Raw genomic sequence first — 13,712 nt, 5'->3', positions numbered from 1 at the left:
TGGTCGTTCTCGGGAGTGGATGGAGCGGCTACAGCTTCTTGAATTACTTGAACAACCCTAACTATGATGTTCAAATTGTCTCTCCTCGTAACTTTTTCCTCTTCACTCCTCTCTTGCCAAGTGTTACCAATGGCACTGTTGAAGCTCGTAGCATTGTTGAACCCATTCGTGGTCTTATGCGCAAGGTCACCATCTAACCCTTGCAGCCTCTCATCTTATTATTATTATTATTATTATTATTGTTATTCAAGTTTTTGAGCTTTTTATAATATTCTGTTCCTAAACATCTCAGAAAGGATTTGAGTACACAGAAGCAGAGTGTGTCAAGATTGATGCATCGAACAAGAAAATCCACTGCCGGTCCAAGGATGGGTCAAGTCTTAAGGGCACGGCTGAGTTTGACATGGACTATGACATTTTAGTCATAGCTGTTGGAGCTAAGCCTAACACATTCAACACCCCTGGAGTTGAGGAACATGCCTATTTCCTCAAAGAAGCGGAGGATGCTCTTAACATCCGTCATTCAGTCATCGACTGTTTCGAGAGAGCCTCTCTTCCGAATCTAACTGAAGAAGAGAGGAAAAAGATTCTGCATTTTGTTGTGGTTGGTGGTGGACCAACTGGTGTCGAGTTCTCAGCTGAGCTTCATGATTTCTTAGTCGATGATGTGGCTAAGATATACCCAAAGGTCCAAGAGTTCACAAGAATCACTCTTCTTGAAGCAGGCGACCACATTCTCAACATGTAAGTTTCCACTCAAGCTTCTATAAACTGCTGCCTTTTCTTTTTAAGAATGTTTTGGCTCTATTCTCCCTCTACAGGTTTGACAAGAGGATCACTGCTTTTGCCGAGGAAAAGTTCCAAAGAGACGGTATTGATTTGAAGACAGGGTCAATGGTTGTGGGAGTGACTGCGGATGAGATATCCACAAAGGAAAGAGAAACTGGCAAAATTGTCTCTGAACCTTATGGTATGGTTGTGTGATCAACAGGAATTGGTTCACGTCCTGTCATCAGAGACTTTATGCAGCAGATTGGTCAAGGGCAGAGACGTGTGTTGGCAACCGATGAATGGCTTAGAGTGGAGGGTTGCGACAATGTGTATGCTTTAGGTGATACTGCAACGATCAACCAACGCAGAGTCATGGTACCATCTCAACACACCCATATTATTATATAGACGTTACCCTTGTGACAAACATAAATCTTTCCCTTGTGAGATGAAGACTGACTGTGTGTTGTCCTGAACAAACAGGAAGATATATCTGCGATTTTCAGCAAAGCAGACAAGGGAAATACAGGAACATTGAACAAGAAAGATTTCAATGGTGTGGTGAAAGACATTTGCCAGAGGTACCCTCAGGTGGAGCTTTACTTGAAGAAGAATAAACTGAAGAACATTGCACACTTGCTCAAGAGTGCAAATGGTGAGGACATACAAGTAAATATCGAAAAGTTTAAGCAAGCACTCTCTGAAGTGGATTCGCAGATGAAGAACCTTCCAGCAACTGCACAGGTACGCAAATAATTCCACAAGATGGAATGAATTCAATCCAAGAGAGAGAGAGAGAGATGTTGATTAATGAGATATATAACTGCATGCAGGTAGCATCACAACAAGGGAAGTACCTCGCAAAGTGCTTCAACCGAATGGAGAAGTGTGAGAAGAAGCCAGAGGGACCGTTGAGGTTCAGAGGAGAGGGTCGACACAGGTTCCAACCATTCAGGTACAAACATTTTGGATCGTTTGCTCCGCTGGGAGGGGAACAGACAGCAGCTGAACTGCCAGGGGATTGGGTCTCCATAGGACACAGCAGCCAGTGGCTCTGGTACTCTGTCTACGCCAGCAAACTGGTGAGCTGGCGCACGAGGATGCTCGTTATCTCTGACTGGACTCGACGCTTTGTCTTTGGCCGCGACTCCAGCAGCATCTAATCTTGAGCAAATTCTCTTTCCCCTCCCCCATTTTTTGTTCTTTTTAGTTCTACGGTCATTCATGTCTTTTTTTATCAACTCAAAAACCGAAACCAGAGGGAATTTTGGATCTATCTATACCCTCTCAAGTCTTTATGTATGTTTTTTTAAAACATTTAGTTCCTTAATAACCGACGAGATCACATCGGTCACACTACACAACCACTTCCTTGTTCCTCTTCCCTTTCTCTGTTTGTGTGGCGGCTCTATGCTCTATTCCAATGTACAAGATGCTGATTGGATGAATTTGAAAATAAAGGATTTGACCGTTGGCCAATAGATTTGGGACTATTGGACCTTTCATTATAGATGGCCATTAGGCGTTTAATAAGGCCCAAACATTCGACTCATCACTATACTTACTCCATCGCTAGGGAAAAATCAGGGCGTCGTTATCAACCTTTGTTTAAGCCAAGAAAGTGAATCTAACGAGCATGAGAAGAACATTCTCTGGCCCATTGCTATGCACACTAAATTCCTTTACTCCATCCTCGTTTTGCCTTTGGTTGACCCAAGGGAGATGAAGGATTACCTCAACTTATGTAGGAGATCTGACTGTGGACTAAAAGATGTTGGTGAAGATTTGAGTTGGTCGTCTCTCTTGCATAACATTTCCTCCATCACTGGGTACTTATATCTTCATCTACTTCTACTCTCAAGCTTTTCTGCCTAGTACATTATATAGAGGTTTTACCCTAATAAAAAATAAACTGAACTGATCCAGTTGCTAATCAAAGGGCTTTTTTGTTATTTTCATAAAATAGAGGGTTTTATTTGTAATAAATTCGCTATCTTTTGGTTATTTTAGTTTTCTGCATTTTGTAAAACTTCATCTTTCTTCGTCGACCTGCAGATTTCTTTTGTTTGAATAAAATGATGATTTCGTTCTGCTGATCAGTTGATCTACCGGGGGTAAGGTAGGATTGCTCGGAAAGATTTGATAAAAAAAAAATGGAGGTGAAACACGGATCAGCAGAGGTAGAGATCGGCGAGAAAGATGAAGCGAAGAAACAATCAAAGGATCTCGAGTTTTTGAGCTGTATGATGCAACCGACAACATCGGAATCAGATCCACAGTACGTCGGAATCCGCCGGATTCTTCTCCATCGGAAAGCTGAATCTGGTGCTATCTCTCGCCGTTATGTGAGAGAGCTCTCTCTTTTCATCACATTTGCTTGCTTGTGTTTATATTATATACAATTGACTGATTCATTCTAATTTTCTAAAAAGATGCTTTGGTTGGTTGGTTGGTTGATTTTGAAAGGATTGGAGATGCAATGGAAAAGGATATGTTGCTTATCGTAATTTCATTAGTAGACCTAGGAAATGGGAGAATCAACGAACGCCTAGTCTCTTAAGTAGTCCAGGGAACAGGTTCTATCTTTTAGCCCTTGAGTTTTGTCTACTTGTTTCAGATAATTCTGTGTGTTTCTGCGGATTTATGTGTCCCAATATAATTCTGACATCAGGGTAATTTACTGGTTGATGCTTCAGTGGTCGATGGTTACCTTCTACGGGTCCTCTCTCCCATCAGTTTGAAGCTGAAAGCTTTACTTCTAGTAGGGTAAGTAGAGTTCATTGGAGTTACCACTTACTGCATTCCTAGTTTGGACTTTAAGATCATTGGAATTACCAAAATAGATCATTGGAGTTCGTGTTTGTTCCTAGGATTTACGGAGTGTCAATCAGGTTTCAAGCCGCAGGGCGAGTTTTAGTTCGAGTTTGAGTGATGGTGATAGTTCATATCGTCGTGGTGGTGTTGAACATGCTTATTCTTTTGTCGGAATGCATTCCATTTTCGATCAATGCAAATCTTCTGGTATATATTCTTTTTGTATTGTTGTTTTGCGTTTCATGACTTACTTTTGTGATTTTTTGTTCTAAGAGTGAGTCTGTTTAACTCTTATGCAGTTACTGTTCTCAAGTTTGGCCATATGAGTTCTGATCTACTTGCGTATGGGGCATCAGATGGAAGCTTAACAGTTTGCAGTCTCTCCGAAGAGCCTTCTGTCCTCAAGCAGTTGACAGGACACTCGAAAGATGTCACAGGTTAGATTGACTGGTATTGTTTCTTTTTTTTCTTTCTGTATATTGGGAAGATCTGTCTGCTATCATGAACTTGCTCTTCGAAACTCTTAGGATATGGTGCATAGTACTTACTTAACATGCTTTGTTAGGGGTAGATTTGAGTGGCAAGTGTAAAAGAAATCGATAGAGCATAAGGGTGTGTGGATTAAATTTATTTTAAATTCGATGTCAAATATTAATTCAAGCATCTTACTTTATAGTTTCTTCAAATACCTTCAGATTTTGACTTCTCGTCAAACAATCAATACATCGCGTCATCATCACTTGATAAGACAATACGAGTATGGGAGTTGTCAAGGGGCGTTTGTATTAGAGTTATATATGGAATCTCTCCTCAGTTTTGTATCCGTTTCCACCCTGTACGTTGCTATTTTTTAATCATCTGTTTATTTTTCCTTTGTTGCAACTTGTCGTTTTTGATAGTAGAATATCTTCTCATATACTGAGTGAGGAAAGTTTTGGTTTTCTCTTGCTTCTTTCAACAGGTCAATAATAATTTCCTCTCCGCTGGCAATGCAAACAAGGAACTCACGGTACTACTCCTCGTAGCTAAGTATATTGGTGTATTGCTTTTGTGTTTTTCAATTGTTTACTTATCTAATGCCTTACATCTCTCTGCTTGACAAGGTAGGTGTTTAATTTCAGCACTGGGAGAATTATTAAAAAATTGATGTTCGACGATGAGGTGACATCTATGGACCATGATCACACTGGCCAAATCATTTTCTGTGGGGATGGGCAGGTAACTATTCTCTGTACTGATGTCAAACGATATAAACTAGGGAGATGGTCTGTTATGGTTGGCTATTGCCAGTTTACATGTTGTGGTCAACACTGACATCAATTTTTTGCATTGATTGGTATGCTATTTTTACCTTAGTTTAACTAGGTAGTTAATATAATTGCAGGGAACGGTATATTCAGTGAGCATGGATTCACATACAGGTTCATTGTCCCGATCTCATCGCCATCGTACGAATCACAAATCCCCTGTCACAACTGTGAAGTACCGAAGCTTCTCCCTCCTGGCATCAGGTCCTGTTCTGCTCACATGTACTCAGGACGGAAACTTGTGTTTCTTTAGGTTCAGCAACAGAACTTCCACTTTTGTTTCTGAATTTGTTCTCTTTATTTTTCCTTATAAATCCTTATGATTGATTGTTCGGCTTTGTGTTGGTGATGCAGTGTTGCCCTTCAGATAAAAGGTTATCTAACTTTGCGTTGCTCCCTCAAACTAGCCCCGCGAATACACAGAATCCAAGCATCGTTTTGCCCGCTATTATCCCTGGAGAAAGGAGAATACATAGGTTTGAATTTCAATCCTTCATTCACCTATTATATTGGTAATAGTAGATGCTTAGGGCTTATTAGAACTCCTATTCATGTGCTCTGCGTTCGTGTTTGAAACTACAGTTGCTGGGAGCGAAGACTCAAATGTCTACTTCTATGATCTAACCAAACCGAAGCACACATGTGTAAACAAGCTACAGGTTAGATAAAATCTTCTTTTCTTTTCTTTTGTCTGAAACATTTGTGTTTGGATTATAAATTATAAGAGACCGGACTCACGAGTTGTGAGAATTGGATACTGCAGGGTCACAGGTTTCCAGTAATGTGTGTTGCGTGGAACCATGGAGAGGACTTGTTGGCCTCGTCTGATTTCTACGGTGTTGTTATTGTATGGAAAAGAGCAAAGAAAAGCTCATAAGGTTTGTCTATAATATTATAAATGAATCTTAAAATCCGCCATTTTTTTTGCCACAAAGGCCTTGGGCTTTTCCTTCATCTCTCTGTATCGCTAATCACAAACTGTGTCAATTTAGTTTTAAGTTTGTTTTCCTTTCCATCTCTTATAAATTATAAGGTTCTGTGACAATCCTATGCACAGATTCAATAGCTTAAATGGTTGGGACAGGCACGTCCATAAAAAGGGAACAACTCTTTCGATCTCTAAGTAAAGAAGAAGACAGAAATTGACTCGCAATGTTTTTTGTTTTGTCACATCACATTAGCAGTGACCAGATTAGTTGACAGATTGATAAAACATTAATGAAAAATTACATTAACAACATTCCGTTGTAGTCTAGTTGGTCAGGATACTCGGGGGTTCAATTTCTGGCAACGGAGAATATTTTCCTTTTGCTACGTGTAGAAGAGTAGGCAAAAGTGAAGAAGAGCTCCACGAAATCTTGGCTTAATTTTTAAACCAAACTAATTTGAGATGAGGCAAAAAGGTCTATAAGTAGAACTGCACTTTTTGAGATTTCTTCGACAAAAAGGTTTAGCCTAACGAAGATTCATAATTCGTCTTAAGTGTAATCCGGTTGAATTACCAATGAATTTGATGTGGGATTACTAACCTTACTTCAAATTCATTTAATTACTTCTCATCCGACGACAATTCTTGTCTTTTGTGTTTTGTCTGTCTATTAATTTCCTAACTAAAAGACTAAAAGCAATACAATCTCAAATTCAACGTAAGTACTAACTACTAAAGTAGGGGGAATTAACCAAATCTCTCGGCTTCATGTCTTATTCGATTGTTGTCTCTGTAGATCTTCCATTATTATTTTTGTTTATTACTTCTTTTTTTTAAGTAATAATTTGGGTTGGTTGGTCGTATATATTAAGTCACTCTTCCCTATCCACTGACTCGACTCTGTCCATTGTCAAAGTCTCTCTGTCCCTCTCTGCTTCTGCCATCTTTGTCCCAATTCAGACATTTTTCCCTTCTTTCCTTTGCCACCCATCAATTCACGTTCTTCTCTTACTCACCCCAAATGATTTATTTACTTGTATTATTTTGTTTTCTTCTTTTAATTTTGACGTCTTTATTCTCGATTTTTTAATCTCGAAATTTGCAATATATTTTTCAGTAAAAAGACTACTAGTTTTTTACCCAAAAAAAAAAAAAAAAACTCAACTGTGTGTAGAGAGCCGTGTGAAGCTTAATGAATACCACAAGCGATGAAAAATAAAATGGTTGGATTTAACCAAAACAAAAATGTCTACAAAATGAACGCCATTATTATTATAATAAAAATAAATAAAGAAACAAACAAACAAATTAAAACAAATAGTTCTTAACCAAGCTTTCTATTAGTAATAAGATTACCTTACGATGAATACTTGCGATTCTAAAAAATATTGGGGTGAAAAACATCTAACAAAAACAAAGTAAATAGAAATAGAAATTAGTCCATTAATTAATTTTAATTTGACATTTTGACAAAAACAATTTGATGAAAAAAACGTTGACATAAAAGTTAATAACCACTGTATTATTTTACATTATAATCAAAAGATCAAGATTAACGACGAAAAGAAAGCTGGCAAAAATCTATTGTAATTCTTACTGTTTAACTAGTTTGTCTGATTCATTTTAATTAATTAATTAACATGGCATAAGCTCATGTTTAAAACCAGATTGTAGATGAACCCATATTTTAATTCTAAATTCTCTATAATTTGAGTTTTCAACGTTGTAACATATAAAGTATAAGCCCATCTTCGTATATAATTTGTAAAAGTATATAATTTTATTAGGAATAAACTTAATAGGAGTAATAAATATTATAAATATATGCTTTTAATTTTTTCCCAAAATTGGATGCCACAAGCGAATGTTTCTTTTTCTATAACGTCTGTGCACGGCTAAGTGTGTATTCCGTAAAAATTCTTATTGTTTTTCTTTTCTATTATGGTCTCTCCATTCAAAATATATACACTTATGTTAATTCGAGTTTTGCATCAATACCGCTGTGGTTTAATTTGTACCACGTCCTACATCCTCTATATAAAGTTACAAACCTTTCACTGTGGTACCACCATTTTTCTAATCACACTAACATTGCTCACCACAAATGTTTTTTTTAACTAGAGTTACATATATCTCTTACCATAATTTCTTATCATTTTCAGACCACCTTATACCACAAATCAGACTTACAAAATTTCTTGGAGTTGGCATTTACTCATTTTGTTTCCGCTTCTTAAAACTGTAAAATGGACCTAGTCTCATAGAGAAGAAAGTAAAAGTTTCATTCATCCATGACAAGATATGGTGGACCTACACTCAGTGAGAAAGAAAGTAAAAGTTTGAAACAGAAGAGAAACATTGTGGAAAGAAAAGGTATTAGTCCGTAAATACCTAAAAAATCTGTGGGCACAATAAGACAAAGCTGAGTGGGCAATTAATTCATAAGAATATGTGTTTTATTGTTTTCATTTTACATTTTTTCATACAAAAACAGTTGTATATGCAAATGCAACTATACAGTATGGCATGTGGACCATGAAAAAAAGTTTTCAAACGTTGAAAAATGAACTTTAAAGACAAAGAAGAAGAAACTGTAAAAAGCTTACCCGAAAAAGTGAAATTATTTTTATTTGAATAAAAAGGTGTTGAAAAAAATACATCCGTGTGTAAACTTTGACACGTTGTCTTAAGGCTACACAAATTATTCCCACTAAAGTCTACAAAAAAATATATCTTTGGTCTACAAATCGGACAATGAAATATTTTAAAATTGCATAGCACCAAAACTAGATATGAAAATGTATTTTGTCTTATTCTCCAAAACTATGCTTGATGAACACAAATCATCTTAGAAGAATTAGGAATATCTTTACTTTTAGTAACCAATTAGGAATATATATCATATTTTCAACCAAAACAAAAATTATTAATAAAAGAAAAACACAGAAAATAATTGTATGGTGGTAATAGGCTTTATAGCTCCAATCAAATTTTATTGCAGAAAACAAAAACAAAAGGCCAGAGAGACGAAAGAGACAGAGAGAGAGAAAGAGACATTAGGGTTTAGTATTAGGTTTTAGAGATGGGGTTTATAGATCTACCAACTGGTTGTTAAGAACAGAAGCTCCTTAACTTAATTTTATTCTTTGAACGTTTTCTTGTTTTTGTTATCTTTAACCAAAAGACTTTACTCCAAGAAACAAGAAGAAGAACAAGAAGCAAGTTCAAGAACCAACCAGCTTTAAAGAGATCATCCATTATCTTCTACTCTACCTCAAAAGGGGAAACTCAAAAGCTTGCTTTAGACAGATGGGTCTTTTGTTCTCTTGAATCTTTTTCTGGGGGTAAAAGCATTTTATATTCTCAAAAATTTTGATTTTGGGGAGATAAGGATTTGTTTGTCAATTTTGTGTTCTTGGGATCCTCAAGACTTCAAACAAAACAATTTTATTCGTTTTCCTTTTTCAATTTGAGATTTCATAGTGTCTGTCTCCTTTAACACCCACAAGCCAGCTGATGGTTTCCTGGTAATTTTTTAATCTATCCTTTCTTTCTCATTTTTAAATTCTTAAGTTCATGCAGAGAGATATATAGTTTTACATGTTTCTTGTATACTCCTTGTTCATTGGTTCAATTTCTAAAAAAAACTTCTTTTTTTCCTTGTTTAATTAAAGATTTTATAAGATAATGTGAAGTAAAAAGAGCTTAGTGTTGACTGTTGAATGTGTTTTATTTTGAAACAGAACAATCCTTGTTTGATGGTGATGATCTGATGTCATAAGAAGGACACTATGGCAACTTATTACAGAAGTGGCTCAAGTGAGATTTATTCCAGACCAGAATATGTCCCTGGAAACGCAATGATCTACACGAATTCTTTCTCAGAGACGTTTCCTAGAGAATCAACTAACAATGATGTCTCACCTTCAAAAGAGATTCAAGTACTGTCAAGTTTTGGTGGAGCTTCACAAATGGTGGGGATTCAAGATTCTGGTTCTTGGAGAGATCAAGAAGACAATGACAGGAGTTGTTTCCCAGTGATGATGCGTCTTGGCATCAGCTCGCAGACTACCAGAAGCAATAATAATAACAATGAGTATGCAACACAGGCTGTTTCAGGCTTTACTCGAACCATTCACAACTCCAAGTATCTCAAGGCTGCTCAACAGCTTCTTGATGAAGCTGTTAATGTTAAGAAAGCTCTGAAGCAGTTTCAGCCAGAGGGAGACAAGGTTAGTGAAGAGAAAGAGAAGATTCTTCAGACGAATGTTGCTGAAATCCCTCAAGCAGAGAGACAAGAACTGCAGAGCAAGTTGTCGAAACTTCTATCGATATTAGATGAGGTAATCCGCCTTATAGCATATCCTCTATGGTCTTAAGTCTTAACTTATCTCTCTTGGTAACATAAATTGCTGTTTTGATTCTTTGTTGTTTAAAGGTGGATAGAAAATACAAGCAGTATTACCATCAGATGCAGATAGTTGTGTCGTCTTTCGATGTAATAGCTGGATGTGGAGCAGCCAAACCGTACACGGCCCTCGCACTTCAAACCATCTCAAGGCATTTCCGTTGCTTAAGGGATGCGATATCCGGACAAATCTTGGTGATAAGGAAAAGTTTAGGAGGGGAACATGATGGGACAGATGGGAGAGGAGTGGGGATAAGCAGATTAAGGAACGTTGATCAACAGGTAAGGCAACAAAGAGCATTGCAGCGGTTAGGTGTGATGCAACCTCACACTTGGCGGCCTCAACGCGGTTTACCTGATTCCTCTGTTTTGGTTCTCCGTGCTTGGCTATTCGAGCATTTCCTCCACCCGTAAGTCTCTCTACTACTACATTTGTGAATTTCTTGATTGATCACAAGAGATTCTGACCCCAGTTGTGTTTTAAAACCCTGAACTTAGTTATCCAAAGGATTCAGACAAGATCATGCTCGCTAGACAAACGGGGTTGAGCCGAGGCCAGGTATTGTTGTACTGTTAGTTTGAGTGTCATTGGATGCTTTTCTTTTTGTTGTATTCATTTTTCATTGTTTCGTTTGATGACTGTTGAAAGGTGTCGAACTGGTTCATAAATGCGCGTGTGCGTCTGTGGAAACCAATGGTGGAGGAGATGTACAAGGAGGAATTCACAGAAGCATTGGAGGAGAATGATCCCAACCTGTCTTCTGAAAACACACCAGAGATCACCGAGATTCAAGAGCAGCAAACTGAGTCTAGTTCCAACAACGGCCATGCATCTGGTGTGGCAAGCAGCAACATGGGACAGAGCACGGTGGCTCGTAGTGGTGACCGGTTCATGATGGTGACTGACATGACAAGGAATGGTAGTGGTGGGATGTCTTTAACGTTGGGGATTCAAAATTCTGACGCTCGTGGTGATGTTCCTATGTCTGGTAGGATAGATAATCACGAGAATACCATCTCCGGAACCGATTTCCAATACTTACACTCTCACAACCACCAGCACCGGCTTGGCTCTTCAAAATTGTTGCATGACTAGATGAGGAGAATAGAAAGGTGTAGAAATGTATTCTTTTGTGAAAGTTAACCAAGAAAATGAATTAGTAGATTAATGAAAAAACATGATGAGATGATGAACACAATCCGAGACTGAATACAATTTGCTCTTCCTGGTTAATATAATAGATTAATTATATGGTCAGAGTCTCATAGGGGCATATGAGATAAAAGGTTTGACATTGAAACGAAGCCTGAAGCTGCACTTAAACTGCTAACAAACTTTCAAAAAATTCACAAGAGTCCATCCGAAGTTATCTTATTGACAGGTTTCTAAAACCTAAGCATGTCCAAAACCGGAAGAAGTTTCTGTCTGAGTTTACCTGAAACGGAAGCATAAAGAAAGTTCAGTAACAGAGAAATGTGAGTTAAAGGGTTATGTGTGGATCTGAGCTAAACTGATTTTACCTTTTGTAGAGAACTCTTATGTCTTCTCTTAAGGCAGGACTTTCAAGGAACTTATCACCAGCTTCATCCACATCGATAGTCTCTACCTCAAAGTTTCGGTAGCCGCAGTACTCGTTCCACTCGAACCACATCTTTGAGATAACTTCCTTTTTGAAGCAAGTGTTGTGATCCTCTTCCTCAGGTGATGACCCAGCAATCAATCTGTATGCATGCACCATCTTCTTTTGTCCAGGTCGAAACGCTCGCCCAATAGCTTGGCGGGTCACAGAAGGGTTCAGCGGAACATCCAATATTAGTATGCGAGATGCTCCAACAAGCGAAATACCTTCTCCACATGCTTTTATCGAACCAAAGAAGATTTTGGCGTCTGGCGAATTGTTAAAATTTTCCATTGAACGCTCACGATCCTCAGAATTGGTCTCGCCTGTAAGAACAAAAACTTCTGTCCCTTCTTTCCATCCCTTAGCTACAGCAGCTAGTCTTTCAAGAAACTTCAGTGGAATGAGATACTGGCTGAACACCAAGAGCTTTTCACCAGCTGAGTCGCACAGGTTTATCAAGTTAAGGAAGAACTTTGCTTTGACGCCTTCATTCACATCTAGCTTCTCTAGCATTTGGTCCATAGTTTCATCACGGACATTAGACTTGTCAGAGAAAACTTTCAGCTTCGGGTGAAGGTAAATTGCACTTCCCACAGCAGCAACCTTAAATTTTCTCTTCTCATGCCTTAACTTCTTCACTTCGTTCAACTGCCTTGGAGACAGATTAAGAACCACAGTGAAATCAGCAAGTCCAGGAAGCTCATCTAAGAAATCTCCTTTATAGTAATGAAGCACCTTCTTGGTCATCTCCCGCAAATCTTGGATTACGGCAATTTTCACCTTGAAATCCTCGCACTTCTGCAGGGTGTGTTCCACAGTTTCATTGAACACCGAAGCCATGTCTGAATTGCTGTTTCCAGTAAGTCTCCCCTTGACACCAGATGGAGCACGACTCAATATCCTCTTCACAACAGATTTGGAGGTATCCAATTTGAGAAACTTCGGTCGAACAAGGTTCAGAATGTTGAAAACCTCCTTTACATGGTTCTGATAAAGCGTTCCTGAGAGGACAACTTTTCTTGGTGTTTGGACTTGGGCAAGGGACTGCAGTATATTAGTGTCTTCATTCCTTGGAGTGTGTCCTTCATCCAAAATGAGGATCGAAGGTGCTTTGAGCAATATCTCCTGGCAAGAACGTGACTCGCTACTTGCATCATCACACACAATAGTTGAGAACTGCTTGTACCCGAGAAATAAGATACTCTTCTTCTCCATCCACAGTTTTAAAATAGCCAGCTGCTGTGCACGGTTATCTGCTTTAGCACTATAGAAATCAAGCAACGGTATGTCCTCAACTTGCCATCTCACGAACTCTTTTTTCCAAGTAGATAGAATTCCCTTTGGAAGTACAACCAGTGGCTTAGCCTGAGGATACTTTGCAAGAAAGCTCTGCATAAAACTGATAATCATGAAGGTTTTTCCAGAACCTGGAGCATGAGCCATGATACAACCACCAGGATCGTCTGCCACTAAATTGCTGCAAAGGAACTGGAATCCCTCAACTTGATGAGGCTTCATTTTGTTAGCATGCACTTGATGAGCAGAAAGTCCACCTATCATCAGCCCTTCTTCAGATAACTTAAGTTCAACATCAGATTCGCCAGACCTTTTATTCCGGGTTTCAGAAGCATATGTTCTCGTGTTTCTTTTTGCCTACAATATAGGAAAAAATAAATTAAGAAGCTCTACCAGTATTTACTAGGGAATTTTTTTTTGCGCTAAGCAGCCACATCGAGTTTGACAATGTACCAATAGATCATTATGGACAATAAAGTTTCCATGACAGTTGGATGAGCAAAATTGAGAAGCACAGTCATTATGGAGGTAATAGAAATAGACAACATGTATGAAGAAGTCCTACC

The 13,712-nt window shown here is 38.3% G+C and overlaps 3 protein-coding genes and 1 pseudogene across 5 annotated transcripts in view; 3 read left to right on the top strand and 1 right to left on the bottom strand.

The window, feature by feature from the left end:
- Nucleotides 1-2,086, top strand: part of LOC104766940 — a 9,764-nt pseudogene extending 7,678 nt beyond the window's left edge.
- On the top strand, nucleotides 2,827-5,810 carry LOC104766941 (WD repeat-containing protein 13). The gene is made up of 12 exons (XM_019241059.1): nucleotides 2,827-3,116; nucleotides 3,238-3,347; nucleotides 3,468-3,537; nucleotides 3,642-3,792; nucleotides 3,885-4,022; nucleotides 4,281-4,420; nucleotides 4,547-4,594; nucleotides 4,693-4,803; nucleotides 4,970-5,145; nucleotides 5,247-5,368; nucleotides 5,475-5,551; nucleotides 5,656-5,810. The coding sequence occupies exons 1-12, from the start codon at nucleotides 2,925-2,927 to the stop codon at nucleotides 5,767-5,769; spliced, it is 1,449 nt and encodes a 482-aa protein (XP_019096604.1). The 5' UTR covers nucleotides 2,827-2,924; the 3' UTR covers nucleotides 5,770-5,810.
- Nucleotides 8,772-11,476, top strand: LOC104766938 (BEL1-like homeodomain protein 7). 2 transcript variants are annotated; one of them, XM_010490911.2, is made up of 5 exons: nucleotides 8,772-9,347; nucleotides 9,564-10,163; nucleotides 10,259-10,638; nucleotides 10,727-10,787; nucleotides 10,878-11,324. In XM_010490911.2, the coding sequence occupies exons 2-5, from the start codon at nucleotides 9,612-9,614 to the stop codon at nucleotides 11,322-11,324; spliced, it is 1,440 nt and encodes a 479-aa protein (XP_010489213.1). In that variant the 5' UTR covers nucleotides 8,772-9,347; nucleotides 9,564-9,611. The 2 variants fall into 2 exon arrangements, with proteins under 2 accessions (XP_010489213.1, XP_019096605.1); XM_019241060.1 differs by lacking the exon at nucleotides 8,772-9,347 and having other exon boundaries at nucleotides 9,612-10,163; nucleotides 10,878-11,476.
- Nucleotides 11,452-13,712, bottom strand: part of LOC104766939 (protein CHROMATIN REMODELING 35-like) — a 4,739-nt gene continuing 2,478 nt past the window's right edge. The window contains exons 5-6 of one of the 2 annotated variants that reach the window (XM_010490912.2): nucleotides 11,750-13,503; nucleotides 11,452-11,664 (exon numbers count right to left, since the gene is read on the bottom strand). In XM_010490912.2, coding sequence (XP_010489214.1) covers nucleotides 11,661-11,664; nucleotides 11,750-13,503 — 1,758 coding nt within the window. In that variant the 3' untranslated portion in view covers nucleotides 11,452-11,660. Of the gene's footprint in view, nucleotides 11,665-11,745; nucleotides 13,504-13,712 lie in introns of those variants that run through there. The other variant, XM_019241057.1, reaches the window with a different exon arrangement.

Source organism: Camelina sativa, chromosome 19 (assembly GCF_000633955.1).
Source record: "Camelina sativa cultivar DH55 chromosome 19, Cs, whole genome shotgun sequence".
In the NCBI taxonomy this organism is placed as follows: Eukaryota; Viridiplantae; Streptophyta; class Magnoliopsida; order Brassicales; family Brassicaceae; genus Camelina; species Camelina sativa.
This window is presented reverse-complemented; position numbering and strand designations above follow the sequence as displayed.

Bases quoted from the DNA above. Each gene is read 5' to 3' on its own strand.
- LOC104766941 (XM_019241059.1), top strand. From the start codon at position 2,925: ATGGAGGTGAAACACGGATCAGCAGAGGTAGAGATCGGCGAGAAAGAT. The intron at 3,793-3,884 runs GTATATATTCTT...ACTCTTATGCAG, and splicing joins CGATCAATGCAAATCTTCTG to TTACTGTTCTCAAGTTTGGC. The intron at 4,421-4,546 runs GTACGTTGCTAT...TTCTTTCAACAG, and splicing joins TTTGTATCCGTTTCCACCCT to GTCAATAATAATTTCCTCTC.
- LOC104766938 (XM_019241060.1), top strand. From the start codon at position 9,612: ATGGCAACTTATTACAGAAGTGGCTCAAGTGAGATTTATTCCAGACCA. The intron at 10,164-10,258 runs GTAATCCGCCTT...TGTTGTTTAAAG, and splicing joins TTCTATCGATATTAGATGAG to GTGGATAGAAAATACAAGCA. The intron at 10,639-10,726 runs GTAAGTCTCTCT...CCCTGAACTTAG, and splicing joins TTCGAGCATTTCCTCCACCC to TTATCCAAAGGATTCAGACA.